The sequence below is a fragment of the Coenobita brevimanus genome, chromosome 56 (assembly GCF_032717465.1).
Source record: "Coenobita brevimanus isolate Jiangsu-jjx chromosome 56, ASM3271746v2, whole genome shotgun sequence".
NCBI classification, from domain to species: Eukaryota; Metazoa; Arthropoda; class Malacostraca; order Decapoda; family Coenobitidae; genus Coenobita; species Coenobita brevimanus.
The window spans coordinates 39793643-39810652 of record NC_137009.1 but is presented as its reverse complement, the minus strand read 5'-3'; the positions used below and the strand labels follow the sequence as shown (position 1 = coordinate 39810652).

The 17010-nt window shown below is 43.8% G+C and overlaps 1 protein-coding gene across 1 annotated transcript in view; it reads left to right on the top strand.

Moving 5' to 3' along the window:
• Invadolysin (leishmanolysin-like peptidase, invadolysin) overlaps window positions 1-16507 on the top strand; it is a 67500-nt gene extending 50993 nt beyond the window's left edge. Inside the window, exons 5-15 of the mRNA XM_080273916.1 lie at window positions 8708-8825; window positions 9783-9961; window positions 10479-10679; window positions 11143-11266; window positions 11656-11757; window positions 12573-12760; window positions 13671-13803; window positions 14727-14886; window positions 15187-15389; window positions 15868-15948; window positions 16340-16507. Of these exons, the coding sequence (XP_080130042.1) occupies window positions 8708-8825; window positions 9783-9961; window positions 10479-10679; window positions 11143-11266; window positions 11656-11757; window positions 12573-12760; window positions 13671-13803; window positions 14727-14886; window positions 15187-15389; window positions 15868-15948; window positions 16340-16507 (1657 nt within the window). The remainder of the gene's footprint in view (window positions 1-8707; window positions 8826-9782; window positions 9962-10478; window positions 10680-11142; window positions 11267-11655; window positions 11758-12572; window positions 12761-13670; window positions 13804-14726; window positions 14887-15186; window positions 15390-15867; window positions 15949-16339) is intronic.
• Window positions 16508-17010: the final 503 nt, after the last annotated feature.

The following is a 17010-nucleotide window of genomic DNA, read 5'->3' as shown; positions in this document are numbered from 1 at the left end:
TTTAGGCTGGTATGAGTTTTCTTTCTTTCTTTCTTTCTTTCTTTATTTTGGCCACACTTGTGATAGTACTCAAATTATTGGCTTTCGTTTTTCCCGCCTCTGGATCCAGCTAACATCATATTATGGGAGTGGAGACAGGGTTAGAATAATGATGATGATGATGATGATGATAATAATAGTAATAATAATAGTAATGACAGCAGTGATTGTGGTTTTAAAGATGACTACTACTGCCACCAACAATACTACTACTGCTATTGCTACTTCTACTACTACTACTACTACTGATGTGTCAGTTTAGCTTCTAATTCCACCGGATCCAGCAATCTATGTAGCCGTTATATGGCATAGCACAGCTGACTACATATTATGTGTTCTGCTGTTATAGTATAACTAGACCACCGTGTTGGAGATCGACGACACTGTCTGTAGTACACGTCAGCTACTCGCCGTCACTGCCCGACACTTGCCACCAAAGGTCCTCTGCCACTAGAAGGTGGAAGCTGGTCTGTTGTATTAAGTGGTAGCGTAAGGTGACAGAAATGAGCAGATTAAATCGCTCTTTATTGGGCACAGAATAATTACAACTGCGACCCGAGAGATATGTACGAGCGATACCACCTCCCTTGATAACTAAATGACTTCTGACGCTGTACGCTCACTGTCCCGAGTTGGGCGCGGTGCTGAGGTCAGCTAAAAGTGAGGTGCCGAGCATTTACATATACTCTGGGCTTATGCAAAAAGTAGAGATAAATGACAACTCTACTAGCACATTATACACCTCTATAGAATGGCATTAAGTACATTCACATATACCAGCATCATAAATGGTTCCCCAGGACTTTACACTTACGCACAATTCAGATATCTTTTCACTTCTCCTAACCTTCATTTTATAATTGAAACAGGGTGGCACTTGTGGTCTGCCATCCACCTTCTTCCCTATACCACAGCTAACAGCGAAATGATATTTGGTTGTTCATCATTCACACTTCATTACACACTGTTAATAATGACTAAACAGCTTTAAAAATTATTTTGTACAATGTGTGATACTACAACTCTTATGGAAAAAGATGTTGACACCAGAACATCGGTCAGCCACACCATTGACGTCCTCGTCGACATTGTTGTCCTAACTACCGTGTAGCCTAACCAGAGTGTAGGGTAGCTAACTATTCAGGAGGAGGCGTGGCTGAATCGGTAGAGAGGCAGCCTGCAGTCCTGATGGACCCAGGTTCGAATCCCGGCTGGGGCAGGGAACAGTTTAAGGATTTGAATTTCATAAAAGGCAGACTTTCCTGATCTACCAGATGACCCGCCGACATGTCGTAAAAACACCCCCGCTAATACCAATACACCAGTCCTGTATGAGACAGCCCTAGCATGTATTCAGTATGGACGGTGGGTGTTAGCGCCGAAGTGGTGACATGTGGAGGTGTAGGAGGACTACTGGGCCTTGGGATAGGCTACTGCCCCTGAGATATAGGCCTTGAAGCCTTTGCCCAGAGTCGGACACATAAAAAAAAAAAAAAAAAAAAAAAAAAAAAACATCCACTTGCAATCCGCGAGTACGGACACGTGGTCTCAGTGGGTTCCTTAATTGGCGCCTTAAATAGTAGCCTAAACCACAAACACAGGACAAGACCACAATAAGTAGAAGACCAACGCCAGGACCAAAATAGGAAGGAGAAAGGTATGAAGGAAGATAGGACAGTACACAAGGCTCTAAATCAGTCCTGTTCAGGTGGAAGAGGAAGGTAAGCTCCTTTAATACATGAGACAGCCTGTTCACATTCAAGGAAGTAACATCGAATGAAGGTAAAAAGGGTCGTAACTGGGATGAGAAATTCACTGACAAAGCTAGATGATGCTTGCTAGGCAGAACTGCTATCTCTTTACTGTGTAACTCACAAAAATCAGGTGCAACATAGTACCCCTTTACTGTAAGGAATTGATTCTGTGAGGCACAAGTCACAGTTACGTCCTCTGTCTCAGGAAAGTAAAAGTACTGTTTCGCATGAACATGAGCATGGAAAACTGACTTCAACTGAATGGGTTGGAAGGTGCAACGTTGCAGAGCAGAGGAAGTATTTGTGTCCGACAAGGCCCTCTTACACTCTTCTACCTTTAATGGTACGAAGACAAAATGGAAAGCAGGACATACATGGAGATCAAGAAATGAGGCCTTACACTTCTCAAATTCATCCACAGTCGTTTCTGCTACATATTTCTTGTCATCTGAGACAACCAGCACCTCTGGACCCTCTTCAGTAACAACAAGTGTATTATTAGCAGTTGCAAAAGGGAAGGGAATGAACCGCCATGCCTGGTACGTTACAGCATTCCTCATAGGTACCAATATCAGGATGCCTTCATGGGTCAACTGGGCCTCTAACAATGGGTAATAATATTCCAGTTGACTCAGATCAAAGAGTGGCATAAGTCCATGCTTCCACATAGCTATATCAAGTGCATTTGTTAGTATATTAGTAGGAAGCTTAGCTATATCAAGTGCATTTGTTAGTATATTAGTAGGCAGCAATAAAGCATTAACCCTGTTCAAACTTGCATCGATTAAGCCGTCCACCATATTGGCTGCATGCTTCTCCAAAGCAGTGGTTGACTCGTCGAGAGCATGCAAGTACTCAGCGAATAACACCAAGTTAGCTAGGGTTGGTAGGTTAATTTGGATGTTGTTCACAAGCTCTACTAGATGGTTGGTAGTCCTAATTATCTCGTTAGCTTTGTTAGTGAACTCATTTAACTGTTTATACAGCAGCATGATTAATCTATTATTGGCTTTAGCGGCCAGTGTCAAGTCATGCATCTGTCTACCCAATTGCACTACATCCTTATCTAATGCCGTATCAAAGAGTTGTTGCGACAGGATTCCTAGAAAATCCACAAGTCCTCTCTTAGTACGTGCATGGACATGCTTGGAAAGATCAGAGTGTACGTTAGGTAAAGCAACATGCAAGTTAGTGAGCCTATCGGTGAGCCTGTCTATATGCCTAGTCTGAAGCTCAACAATTCCATGCAAGGTTCGTTCCAAAGCTTCAGTGTCAGAGTTCGTCAATCGTGGGTTTCGATTAAACATCTTTCCCACTTCCAACAGTTGCTGTCTGAGATTCGACAAGCCTTTGAAGACCTCCTTGACAATATCTGGCGTTTGGAGATAGCCTTCCATTGGGTAGTAAGCGCATACTGCATCTTCCACTACCACGACTTCTCCAAGTGGGCTCTTCAGTGCTCCTGGCATTAACGCAGTCGTGTCCGTGTCCGACTTCGTTCCATAGGTCCACCCCAAGCAACGCACGAGGAGTACAAGCCACATGTTTGTAAGAGAAGATACTCCCTTAATCGCTCTTGCTGTGGGATCGTAGCTCGCTGCGATACTCTTGGTTAGGGACAGGTACGGACGACAACATAGACTGCGACGAAGAAAGAGGGGACAACACATCAGACGATTGGTTACTTAGGTTTAGCTCTTAATTTACTGGTTTGATCTTGTCAGCATGTACTGCCTCCTGAGTTCCATTAGCATCATTCTTCATTCGAAAAGTATGTCCACGCACGTGTTCCACAATGGTATATGGTCCGCGGAACTTAGGTCTGAGCTTGGACGTTCTCTCAGGGTTTACTGATCATAACCTTCTGGCCTATCTCCATCTTTTCTTGACTATACTTTGTGTTGTTTCACCATCATCTCCGCTCTTGAGGCTTTTAGTCTTTTTTGTCCTTCACCATGTATGCATTGAAACTTTGCAAGCAGTACTTTTGGCGTAATTCTCTTGATTATACACTGGGGTAAGAGGTCCAGGTAGCAAATCGTAGGGTAACACCTTCTGCTCTCCATAAAGGATATAATGAGGAGATTTCCCCATTGATGAATTTTCTGAGGAGTTGCTGGTCGCCGCTACATGTGGCAACCAGTCTTGCCAGTTGGATTGAACCGAAATTGCTGGTCTCAAGACTTCCAGTATCTTCCTCCTTGTCCTTTCCACCAGGGCATTGCTTTTGGGACTGTAAGGCGTAATAAAGACTTGCCTTACTTCATACGTACGACAGATTTCCTCCAACACTTGGTTACGAAATTCATTGCTATTATCGCTGAGCAATACCTTAGGTGTTGGGTAGGGAGATATCACTGAGGTTATAAAAGCGTGCACCACCTCCTCTGCAGTTTTCGTCTGTAATGGTGCTAAACCGGTGAATCGCGAAAAATGGTCCACTGCCACTAATACATAGCTTGAGCCTTGATGACTCCTCGGCAACGCTAAGAGATCATTGGAGACTGTATCCCACGGTTTTTCCGGTAGGGGATATTCCAAATGGGAGTCAGAGGTCCCGTTGTTCCTCACATTTCCGCGCACTTGACACATTGACTGACGTGGGCTTCTATGTCCTTCCTCAGGGTCGGCCAATAGTATTTCTTTCTCGCCTCACGTATGCATCTGTCGCCACCGGGATGACCCGCTTGAGGTACGTCATGAACTAACTGTAGCACGGCTTGCTGTAAGGTAGCAGGAACAACCAACTGATATGCAGTGTCCTTCCCTGGGGGTTGCTTATACAAAAGACCCTGTTGAAGATGGAAGTGAGTCATTGGTACTGGGAGTTCAGGTAGACAAGTCTCGTCGCCAGACTCCAAGGCATAGATGACTTGAGACCACATCGCATCCTTACGTTGTTCCGCTTGTACCGTGTCAGAGGAATACTCAGCAAGAGCAACATCCTCGGCTATGGTAGCAGCAATGTTTCTACTCAGCGTGTCGGCTACGACATTTTGGCGGCTTGGTAAATATCTGACCTCTGGATCGAACTCCATTACCTTGCTAAACCAACGCGCAACCTTACCGTGCAAGTTTTTTGCCTTTAAAGGAAATGGAATGTCTTTGAGGGTGTATTACTGTGTCATACTTCTTCATGGTTTCAAAGCCTAACAGCCCATCAGCTGGCAGAGGAAAATCCTCAACCACATAAAATGTAGCACGTAACACAGGAGATCGTTTATCTGCCCTCAATGTCAACGGCACCTGGCTTACAATCTTCATTCTACTCCCTGTCACACCTGTCAACATTACATCAGGTGGTGATAATGTCCAGTTTGTTAGAGGCATTTCACTTTTAAGTCTTTCCAACGCTTTACTAGAAATAATGTTTGTACGTCCCCCTGTATCTACGATCAGGGACACTTGACCTTTCCCTATGATCCAAGGAATAGATAATAAGTCCACCTTAGTAATAGCTGCCACACACGCATCGGTGGATTGTACTATTTTAATTACTTTTGCGCGCGGCCCTGAGCTTCCCCCGAACTAGCTTGGTTCCCTAGTTTCTTCCTCATTTCACTGACAAAGGGGCAGTAGTCCGTTTCATGAGGACAGTGCCCATGTATGGCGCACCACCTTGGCCCCTTTGGCTTCGTGGCCTTGGTCGGGTTTTGTTGTGGAGAACTAGTACTGGGTTGTTTGTTACTCACCTGCTTTTCAGAACCAGGCTCAGACGTGGCAGTCGAGTTGGCCTTGGCTGCATAGCGTGCCGCCTTTTTAGCGTGCCAACATTTTTTGTCTGTATGTCCAGCCCTTTTACACACTGTACAATACTTCCCAGGAGGTTTTTTCTCTGTGTGTGTGGTTAGGACACTGCTACTCTCTCCTTCAGCCATTGCCATTAGCTTAAAGCTCATATCAGGCAAGGATATTTCAGGAGGTCTTTTCGGCTGCCTAAGTACCTGAGCTCGAGTAGCAGGGTTCAAACAAGCTAGAAACTGTAAATATTCAAGTAACCGCGCGACTCTTTCAAAAGTCATTCCCGAAGGCAAGTCTCCCCAGCCCGATTTCGGTAAGGCTTTGCTAGCCTCCACATAACATGTACCTGCCTTCGCCAAAGCTTGCATCACAGAACAGTTAGGATGCTGCTGTGCTATATCTGTGATCCTAAACATCCAAGCATCCAATATGTAGCAGTGGCTTGCAAAAGTGTTTAAAGTTTCCTTAAACTTATGGGCAGCAGGCCCGGTTTGAAAGTTGTATTCATCTTCCCCAGTAAACTGAAAATTCAGTTGGGCTGTAGGTAGCACCTTTATACAATCTGGGTTCGAAGGTGCCTGAACAAACTGTCCTTGGGTCTTAACCGGCGCTACAGGAGGTAAAGTTGAAGGAACGTTAGCAGTAGCCAGATTAGTGGTCGCCATATTAGGTTCATGCCATGCAGAAGGAAAATTCACCTGGGTTTGCCTGTCAATACTGTTAGTATTCATGCCCCATGGATTAGCTGAAAGATCTTGGGTTTGCACACCAGTACTTTTAGTATTCATGCCCCATGTATTAGCTGAAAGATCCTGGATCTGCATGCCAATACTGTTGGTATTCATGCCCCATGTATTAGCAGAAAGATCCAGGGTTTGCACACCAGTACTGTTAGTATTCATGCTCCATGGATTAACAGAAGGAACATTAGCAAATAAATGGTCTTGTCCTTGCTGTCCAATGGTTAATGGTGAACGGAACATGCCTGAGGTGTAAGTGGGTATGTGAGTGGTTGCATTAATATCAGAGATTATTGGACCTTGAGTATCTGGTTGAGAGGCCAAGGGTGCTGTTGTAGCCTGTTTAACATCCACAGTCTCTTCGCTAGGAGTACCCTTATTAGCAAGACTAGTGGCCATTTTGGACCCAACAACTTTCAGGAACTGTTGAATAAGAACGACCAGAACGCAGAAGTAAAGTGTTTAAGTCCCCACTATCCAGTTCCTCAGAAGTGTCCTGACTACTTAAAGTTTGGATGCCTTCTTCCAGAGTGTCACTGTAGAGTTTGAATACTCGTAACCAAAGTCTCAGTTCACTCACAAAATTCTAATTCACTACTCTTTTTCCGTCGTGATTGGTTTGTCTGAATATCCCGTTAATTTGTTCCCAGTTCTTCACTGTAACCTTCTAACCTTATCAGAATTTATTCCCTCCCCAGTACAGGAAAAATTAAACTGACACAAATAGATTCGTTATGGCTTTGAGCAATAGAGAATGGGACGCAGACAAGACGTACAGAAAATGTATGTATTGAGCGGAAACTGAGAAATCTTTTATTTTATTATTATTATTATTTTTTTCACACTTTAACTAACATGTGCTGCAAAAAGTGTGTCTGAAGGTTCACTGTGCATGTACACTACCTAGGTGTCATATGAGTTGAAGTTCCCGGGTAGATACTGCAAGTCCACACGCTCTGCAAACTTTCTCCTCCAACCCCACGACGACCCACACCCCACCCTGGTCCTCGGGTGACTGCCAGTTTTGCCGCAGGCTTGCGAGGCGAAGGCAACCGCACCGCGTACAGCCACACACACCACCCTGCCGCACACGAGCCTCCAGAGTTGCTAGATGTGTCTAGACGATCCAACCCTTCACCGCGCTGGCCTCAGCACGAGAGCGAGATAATAGCCAGTTCGCTCTTGAAGGTAGAGGTATCTCGCCTGGCAGAGATGGAGAGAGAACGAGTTTTACTCTGATATCTGCTCTACTTACTCACTACACAATTGCACAGGAGAGTAAGGTTTTTCTGTTTCACCTGCAGGATCACGAGCGGTTGCACCTTTTCGTATCCCAGCACGGAACACCAAGTGTCGTTGCACCATTGGCACCAAAAATAGGTTTTGTCGCACCGCTGGCACCAAGTTTATGTGTCAGTTTAGCTGCTAATTCCACCGGATCCAGCAATCTATGTAGCCGTTATATGGAATAGCACAGCTGACTACATATTATGTGTTCTGCTGTTATAGTATAACTAGACCACCGTGTTGGAGATCGACGACACTCTGTAGTACACGTCAGCCACTCGCCGTCACTGCCCGACACTTTCCACCAAAGGTCCTCTGCCACTAAAAGGTGGAAGCTGGTCTGTTATACTAAGTGGTAGCGTAAGGTGACAGAAATGAGCAGAATAAATCTCTCTTTATTGGGCACAGAATAATTACAACTGCGACCCGAGAGATATGTACGAGCGATACCACCTCCCTTGATAACTAAATGACTTCTGACGCTGTACGCTCACTGTCCCGAGTTGGGCGCGGTGCTGAGGTCAGCTAAAAGTGAGGTGCCGAGCATTTACATATACTCTGGGCTTATGCAAAAAGTAGAGATAAATGACAACTCTACTAGCACATTATACACCTCTATAGAATGGCATTAAGTACATTCACATATACCAGCATCATAAATGGTTCCCCAGGACTTAACACTTACGCACTATTCAGATATCTTTTCACTTCTCCTAACCTTCATTTTATAATTGAAACAGGGTGGCCCTTGTGGTCTGCCATCCACCTTCTTCCCTATACCACAGCTAACAGCGAACTGATATTTGGTTGTTCATCATTCACACTTCATTACACAATGTTAATTATGACTAAACAGCTTTAAAAATTATTATGTAAAATGTTTGATACTACAACTTCTAATGGAAAAAGATGTTGACACCAGAACACTGTTACTGCTACTACTATTGTTACTACTACTATTACTATTTCTGTTACTGTTTTTACTGCTTCTACTACTACCACTATTACTACTACCATTACTATTACTGCTACTACCACTACTACTACTATTACTACTTCTGCTACTCCTTCTCCTCCTCCTCCTACTACTACTACTAATAATAATAATAATAAAAGTAATAATAATAATAATGTTTTGTGTTGCAGACGATGTGAGAAAAACCAAGTGTTTTTAATCAAAGGGGAGCCCCACCCGTTTTGTAAGAGCCGATGTGAAGAGGTGACCATGTGCGGCGAGGTGCAGGTGCCAGACCAGCACCTACATGTAAGTATTTGTAACAGTCATGTGTACACCAGAGAAAAATAACTACAGACCAGCACCTACATGTAAGTATTTGTAACAGTCATGTGTACACCAGAGAAAAATAACTACAGACCAGCACCTACATGTAAGTATTTGTAACAGTCATGTGCACACCAGAGAAAAATTACTACAGACCAGCACCTACATGTAAGTATCTGTAACAGTCATGTGTAGGCTACACAAGAGAAAAATGACTACAGACCAGCACCTACATGTAAGTATTTGTAACAGTCATGTGTACACCAGAGAAAAATGACTACAGACCAGCACCTACATGTAAGTATTTGTAACAGTCATGTGTACACCAGAGAAAAGTTACTACAGTACTTATAGTTGCTTGGAAAATCTATTCTATCCATCTATCTAGTGCCAGACGCCTTAATCCCATATGGGGTGGCCTTAAACAAATCACCTCCACGTCGCCCTGTCCCCCGCCATTTCACTGCCCTGCTCCCAGCTCACACCCCTCCTCTCTCATATACTTCTCCACTCCATCTCTCCATCTCATCCTTGGCCTCCCTCTCCCTCACTAGTTATAATTATTTTACTTAGGGTTTTTGTGTGCTTTTCAGATGTAGGTCAGTGTTAAAGATTGTCATATGGGGATATTTTTCAAGCCTGTATTGTTAGTTATTCTACTGCTGAGTGAAATTACTGTACATTCCTCAATTTCCTCTCTCTTTCTTTCTCTCCACTCCTTACCCTCACTCACTTCCCATTCAGTAAGCTCTCGTGCTTTTCTCTCATCACTGTCACTTACCTCTGTCTGTCTGTCTCTCTCACACACACACACACACACACACACACACACACACACACACACACACACACACACACACACACACACACACACACACCTCTCCTTTCTCACCTCTCTATTCTCATCCCCACCATCTCTTACCTTTCCTTTGGCCCCAGGCGTGTCGTGTCTGCAATAGCCTGGGGGAGAACTGCCGTGTTGTGAAGGAGGAAAGTGGTGGAGGGATCCCAGGCGCAGATTTCGTTTTCTACATCTCTGCCTTGGAGACGGAGCGTTGCAAGAGAGGGTACACGGTTGCATATGCGGCACATTGTCAACAGGAGGCAGCGCTGGATAGGTGGGTGGATAGGAAGGCTACAGTGAGGCTGGAAAAATGAACGAACAGTGTGGAGTTATCCAATTTTCTCTCTGTGAATGTGTGTGCTATTGTGTATCTCTGAGTGTATTAATTAAGGATCTGTCTATCTATCTATCTATTGCCAGATGCCTTAATCACATAAGGGGTGGCCATAAACCAAAGGAAAAGGAATTAAGGATACATTGTCATATTGTTGTGTAACGTTAACAAATGGCTATGCAAGATAAGTGTCTCGTCCAACCCTGCACCCTGCCACCATCTCTGCAAAGTTCTGGGAGCTAAAATCATTAATGTTGATTGAGAAACACGAGAATTTTCACTCCTTGGGGTTTTTCATCTCATACCAATTCACCTCCCCCATATACAGGTACTCGTCAGCTACTTTTTCCCATACATTCTCAAACCTTTCTTTCACCCTCTCCCACCTTAACTGCAGCCTGTCATTCCATGCCACAGCACTTTATCATTATGTTTTCCTACCTTGTCCCCCCAACAGGCCTATCGCTGGACATGCCAACCTGTGCCCTGCTGCCATCTCCACAAAGGTGCAGGAACTGGAAACACTGGTGTCAACGGTGAAACATGAGATTCTTCACGCCCTGGGGTTTTCCATCTCACTCTATGCCTTCTACCGCGATGATGACGGCAACCCATTAACAGAGAGAGCAGAGAATGGCAAGCCTGTCCTTAACCAGTCGTAAGTATATACAGTACCTGAGATGTAGGTGAGCAACCCCTTTTTGATGAGCTACCCCCTGTCTGTCTGGCTGAGCAGACCCATCAACTGCAGGCAAGCAGATATGAAAATAGTGCTTGTTACAGCGCCATTACTACAAAATGCATTAACAGTTCTAAGTGAAGAATTTGCTTCACTGCTTTGAAAAAAGAAAAGAAAAGAAAAAAAAAAGATTATGCTCTACATATTTCAACTTGGTCTAAAAGTGCCACATCTCCTGCACGAATGTTGAGCTGTAACAGTATATAACAGTGGACTATAATGCTAGTCATGAAGAAGTGCTATGGAAAGGATGTAGAGCTGTAGCATTGTCTTTTTCTGCCACTGATGTAGGGGAAACAAGCAACAAAGGGAAAAGAATTAAGGGCCAAGTTAAGGTGAGGGAACTGTAAACAGTACGTAACTTGCTCTCCTCCATCCCAAGACTCCAGGCACGACAGTGGAGCGACAGAGTGATCAAGCGTGTGGTGCGGCCGCAGTGGGGCGTGCGAGGCGGTGTTACCATCAAGGAAATGAATATGGTGGTTACTCCAAGGGTCAGGGAGGAGGTAAGTGAGAGAGGGAGAATGTCTGCAGAGATGTTGGAAGTGGATTATACTATTGCATGTAATGTTAACTGTGATTTACCATCTGTTGTCTTAGTCCGTAACCCAACCCTTTTAGATGTCTTAGAAGGTATTAACCCCAGTAATCTGATGCCATGTTCTTATTTTATTTTTATCAACTTCAGGGAATTAGCTGCAGCCTTCATTTTCCCATTCAGTATAGATTTTAAGCTGAATAAAATCATATACAAATGCCAGATGAAATACAAAAGATATCATTAGACTGAAGAAGTTTTGGTTGAGAAAAATAAAGTTTCTGTACAGCAAGAGTCAACTCATCCTTATCACCCAAAATGCACCCGAACCGTCAATCAGTCCCATGACATCCCCAGGTTCGTCGTCACTTTGCATGTGATGAGCTGGAAGGTGCGGAGCTGGAGGACCAAGGCCAGGAGGGAACGGCACTCACACACTGGGAGAAACGTGTCTTTGAGGTGGGTGCTTTGGTTAAGGTTTAGCCAGGTTAACCCCTACACGCCGGGGGTTTTCCGATGTCACACGCTCCTCCCTGTGGGGGATATCTGTGATGGGAAATATTATCCTTACTTCAAACCATAATATCTGCCAAACTATAACAGCTAGAGAAAAAATTAAAGATACATAAGACTCACCAACACTTCCTCTTTAAAATGAAAGTGTCCCCACGTCTCCAGGTGGTTGATGAGTAAGGATAAGTTAAAGTTCAAAGGGTGGCGGGAAGACGTTTGCAGCTATACACATCAACCGACGTTGCTCCGCGCCCAAAATCATGACGGTTTTATGTGTCGTCCGGCGCATAGGGGTTAAGAACTCAGGATGATGATGATGATGTGGGGAGCAAGTTTTAACGTTTAAGGGTAGATGACCTGTAATGGCAGTATGTGATAAAAATAAAATCCAATCACTTCATAGGGACTGAACCTACTGCAGTGTCCTAACTGTACACCACAAAAATGATGACAGTGATTAGGCTGATGGTGATGATGATGAAGACAGTGATATTTAATTTGGCACACTTTTGTTAGTTCTCATTATAACAAGATTTTTCTTGCTTTCTGGGCCCTGCCTCACCCCATCCTTGGGTGAGACAAGAGATCTGGATGATGATGATGATGATGATTGCAGCAGTGATGATATAGACAGTGATTTTTAATACCTCACCCCATCCTTGGGTGAGACAAGAGATCTGGATGATGATGACGATGATGATGATGATGGCGACAGCAGTGATACAGATGGTGATTTTTAACTTGCTCATTTATATCTGCAGAATGAGGCAATGACAGGGACCCACACCCAGAACCCGGCGTACTCCCGCATCACACTGGCACTGATGGAGGACACCGGGTGGTACCGCGCCAACTACCACATGGCCCAGCCGCTGAAGTGGGGCAGACATCTAGGCTGCACCTTTGCCATGTCCAGCTGTAAAGACTATATGGACCAACAGATCAAGAGGTGCGTGGGATGAAGTGTTCTTGGTCAGGGTTGGAGTCCAGGCTGACACCCTCACATTGTTACAGATCTTATCTCTAATTTTTTTTTTCCCAGTAACGTCCAGCAAGTGTAGAGAAGTAATGGTAAAATTATCGTTTAAGCCCCTAATCTCACTTTATTTTTTTTAAACCAACCCTAAACAAACCAGTCCAACCTAACCTATATGAGGCTGTGCTGTGTTAACTGAAGTAACTGGTACTCAAAATTCTTGTCGTTGGGAGAACTCTCCATCAGAGAACAGAATAATAATGAATTCCATTAGGGGTTGAAACAATAATAGAACTGAAGTAATTAGCAGGTTTTGACACTTGGTTTAGCTTCCAGTCTATAGAAACCATCAGCTGTGCCCTGGCCAACTCCAGTACATGGAATCCTTAAGAGGAAGCTCGGCATCTTTTTCAAAACTGCAGGTTGACTTGTGTTGGTAATTGTGTTAAGGAAACTACATAACTGGACACCTTGAGGTCATTGTTTTCAACCTGCTGTATTAATGAGATATCTTGCCTGACTACCACTTCCCACTAAAAGCCATATTTGATGCCACCCATACACTCACATATGGCTCATCCATATACTGTAATAGGAAAATTGTGTACAGAAACCACATCAGGTTGGAGGTCCATTTTTCCACTGTAGGGCATTTACTCTAGCCTGGCAAAGATGTCTAACTCCTTCAGCATGGTTGATGTCCATATGTATTTAACTTATTACTACTACTGCTACTTCTGCCCTGTACAGTACTACTCTAACTACTGCTACCACAACAAAACAACAACTACTACCAACACCACCACCACCATATACTACTACAACTGCTACTACCACAGCAACAATTATTACTACGACTGATCTACCACCACACCCCCAACAGAGGCAGAAGCATCCACCCGTACTGCAACAAGGTGAAGCGTGACCCGTTGGAGACAGACTGCACCGAGGATCGCAGTTCTGTTGCACTGTGCAACCTTGTGCGACATAAGGAGCAGTTACCGTTGCACTACCAGGTGAGTTATTATCTGTCTGTTATAAGGCTGGTCACTCTCATCTTAAATGTCAGGACCAACTTGCCCAGCCCTGGGTTCGTACACTCCTCATGGGGCTGCATAGGATTGGATGATGAGTGGATAGATATATGTAAAGTATCACATGTGCTGGTAAAAGATGGGATAAATTGCTCTACAGTTACACAAGCATCCCTCAACTCCCTCTCTCCCAACACAAAGATGGCAGACTGCAGGAAAAAAGTAGCATCAGCCTTCAATCCACCAGGTTCACATTTTGATGACCCATAGGCCACAGCAGCAGCAACAAAGTGTTAGTCAAACCTACTGTCTTACCTAACTTTCACCTGCCATGTCAGACTTATTTATTTTTCCATCCATCATCCAGTCCTATGTCGCCCCATGAGGAGCATAGGAACCCTGGGCTAAGTGAGTTGGTCCTGACATTAAAGATGAGGGTGAATTTATTTATGTATTTATTTATTATTTATTTCTCTGTCTATATATCTGCTTCTCTGTCAGTCTGGCTGGTACTTGACATCTTAAACTAAGCTGATCTAACTTACCTGTAACCTAACCCCACAGTAAAGGTCAGTTATTGTGTTTTATTGGTCATATCTCGTTGTTTATCTCTTGATCAGTCTGTCTGTGAGTTTGCTTATCTGTGTGTTTATTGGTGTTTGACAGTCAGTTTGCCTATATGTCTAGAGTGGCACAGTCTACTTTGTTCATGTTTTTTAAAGGACTTCATAGCCATCCCACTCATATAAGAATCACGGGTTGTAAGTGATAATAGTAATAAGAAGAAGAAGAAGAAAAAAAAGACAGAAAATAAAAATACAGTAATCATATTAACTTGTTTACATTTATTTTACAGCTTAACGTTAATAATAATAATAATAATAATAATTTATGTTTTTTTACAGAACTTTGTCGTCATCCCACACGTGCCACAGTCGCAGGTGGGACATTATGGTGGCTCAGTGGCATTGGCGGACTACTGCCCATACATCCAGGAGTTTACATGGAGGAGTCACCATATAGTCATACGAGGCTCACACTGCCAGTACGCTGACAACAATCCAGGTAGCCAGTCCTGTGTCTTTGTTGTGTGTTGTGTAATGCCTGGTGGTGTAGTGGGTTGAGGTGCTCCAGGAGGTTTTGGCCTGTCAGGGTTGACAGTGGAGGAGTGGAGGAGATTTATTGTTTACATAATTCCACTCAGGGACAAGTGACTGATCACCAGTGCCTTAAATGATATATTAGCCTTTTCCCAGACTCCTGTGCTTCACTGCTACCATTTAGAATCATAATGCCCACTAAAACCATGGGTGGATTTGCCATAATGATTATAATGATGAAACTAACACAACATAATTCCAACAGAGGAGGAGAAAAATTTTGCACTGGAGCTGTACAGTGAAGGCAGCAAGTGTTTCCACCAGCAGCGTGAGTGGACAGAGCGAACATGTCAACATCGGCGGCAGTGGCAACACTGGGGCTCGGGATGTTACCAGTATATGTGTGTGGATGGCAGGCTGCACATCATTGTTGCAAATCATACTTATACTTGCTATCATGCCAACCAGGTTAGTTAGGTTTAGTATTTATGTTTCTTGAGCACATGCTGTACACACTCACACATACTGTATACATGTGTATATACACACTCAGATCAGTACAGTACTTTGCACATGCATACATGTACAATACACAAACAGAATATTTAATGTACAATAATGTAAACACTGATGCATATAGCATTGTAGTAAGTCATATTAGTGCTGGAAAGGGATGCTTTCATGAAATGGCACTTGACATAACTGAGCGTTTGAGTTGCCCGTTTATACAAATGTCCCTCAGCTCCCTCCCTATTCTCCAAAAGAAAGATAGTGGACTGCAGGAGACTGCACATTCGGATGAGCCTTGGACAACAACAACAACAACAACAGTCTGCTGCTCCTCTAATGTGTTCCTAAGCTGTGACAGTTCTTTTAAATTGACTCTACCTAAATGAACTTTGCTGCACAGAAGCATCAATGTGACCTTTCTTTTTCTTGTTTTCAGGCAATTAACATCTCCATATTCTACAATGGTTGGCTTCATGAAGGAGCAGTGGTTTGTCCACCATGTGAAGAGATTTGTCAGGTGGGTAGAGGTTCATCCAGGTTTGTATCAGATTATCCCACAGACTCCAGCAGCCTTGATCTCATCATTGTGCAGTTATCAGTGGTTTAAAAGTACTGTTAACATCATATGGGTTGATGATAATGAGCTCTGATAGAAAAGATCATGTACTTATTAGGGTGAAGCTGGAGTGATGATGTGAAAACAGTGGGGCAGGGGGGAGAGGATGGGGGAGAAGTAAGATTGGAGATGGGGATTGTGTTGAGAGGAAGGGGAGGGGGAGGGTTAAAGTGGGGAATTGAGAAGTGGGAGTAGGAAGGAGGTAGGGGGAGGGGTGGGGAGTGCCAATATCTGTCCATCTCTCTGTCAGAATAATAATGATGTTTTTCTATATCTCTCCCTCCATCATCAGGATGAGAACATGGTGTGCCGGAGGGACAGCAAGCCTCTCCCATCGGCCGACTATTACCGAGACCAGCTGGTTTGCTCGGCCCCCACCACCACCTCACTCACCATCCTCACACTCATCCTATCCACACTCATAAACTCGCTCATACACACGTCCCTCACCCAGACGTGACATTGGCACACTTAGTCACGTTTTTCAGTTGCTTTCGTAGTGATAGTTTTTTCTTACATACATTCACGCATTCATACCATACAGTCTCTCATTCACGCATTAATACCATACAGTCTCTCATTCATGCAATCCTACCATACAGTCCCTCATTCATGCATTCATACCATACAGTCTCTCATTCACACATTCATACCATACAGTCTCTCATTCATGCATTCATACCATACAGTCTCTCATTCACACATTCATACCATACAGTCCCTCATTCATGGATTCATACCATACAGTCTCTCATTCATGCATTCATACCATACAGTCTCTCATTCACACATTCATACCATACAGTCCCTCATTCATGCATTCATACCATACAGTCTCTCATTCATGCATTCATACCATACAGTCTCTCATTCATGCATTCATACCATACAGTCTCTCATTCACACATTCATACCATACAGTCTCTCATTCACACATTCATACCGTACAGTCTCTCATTCACA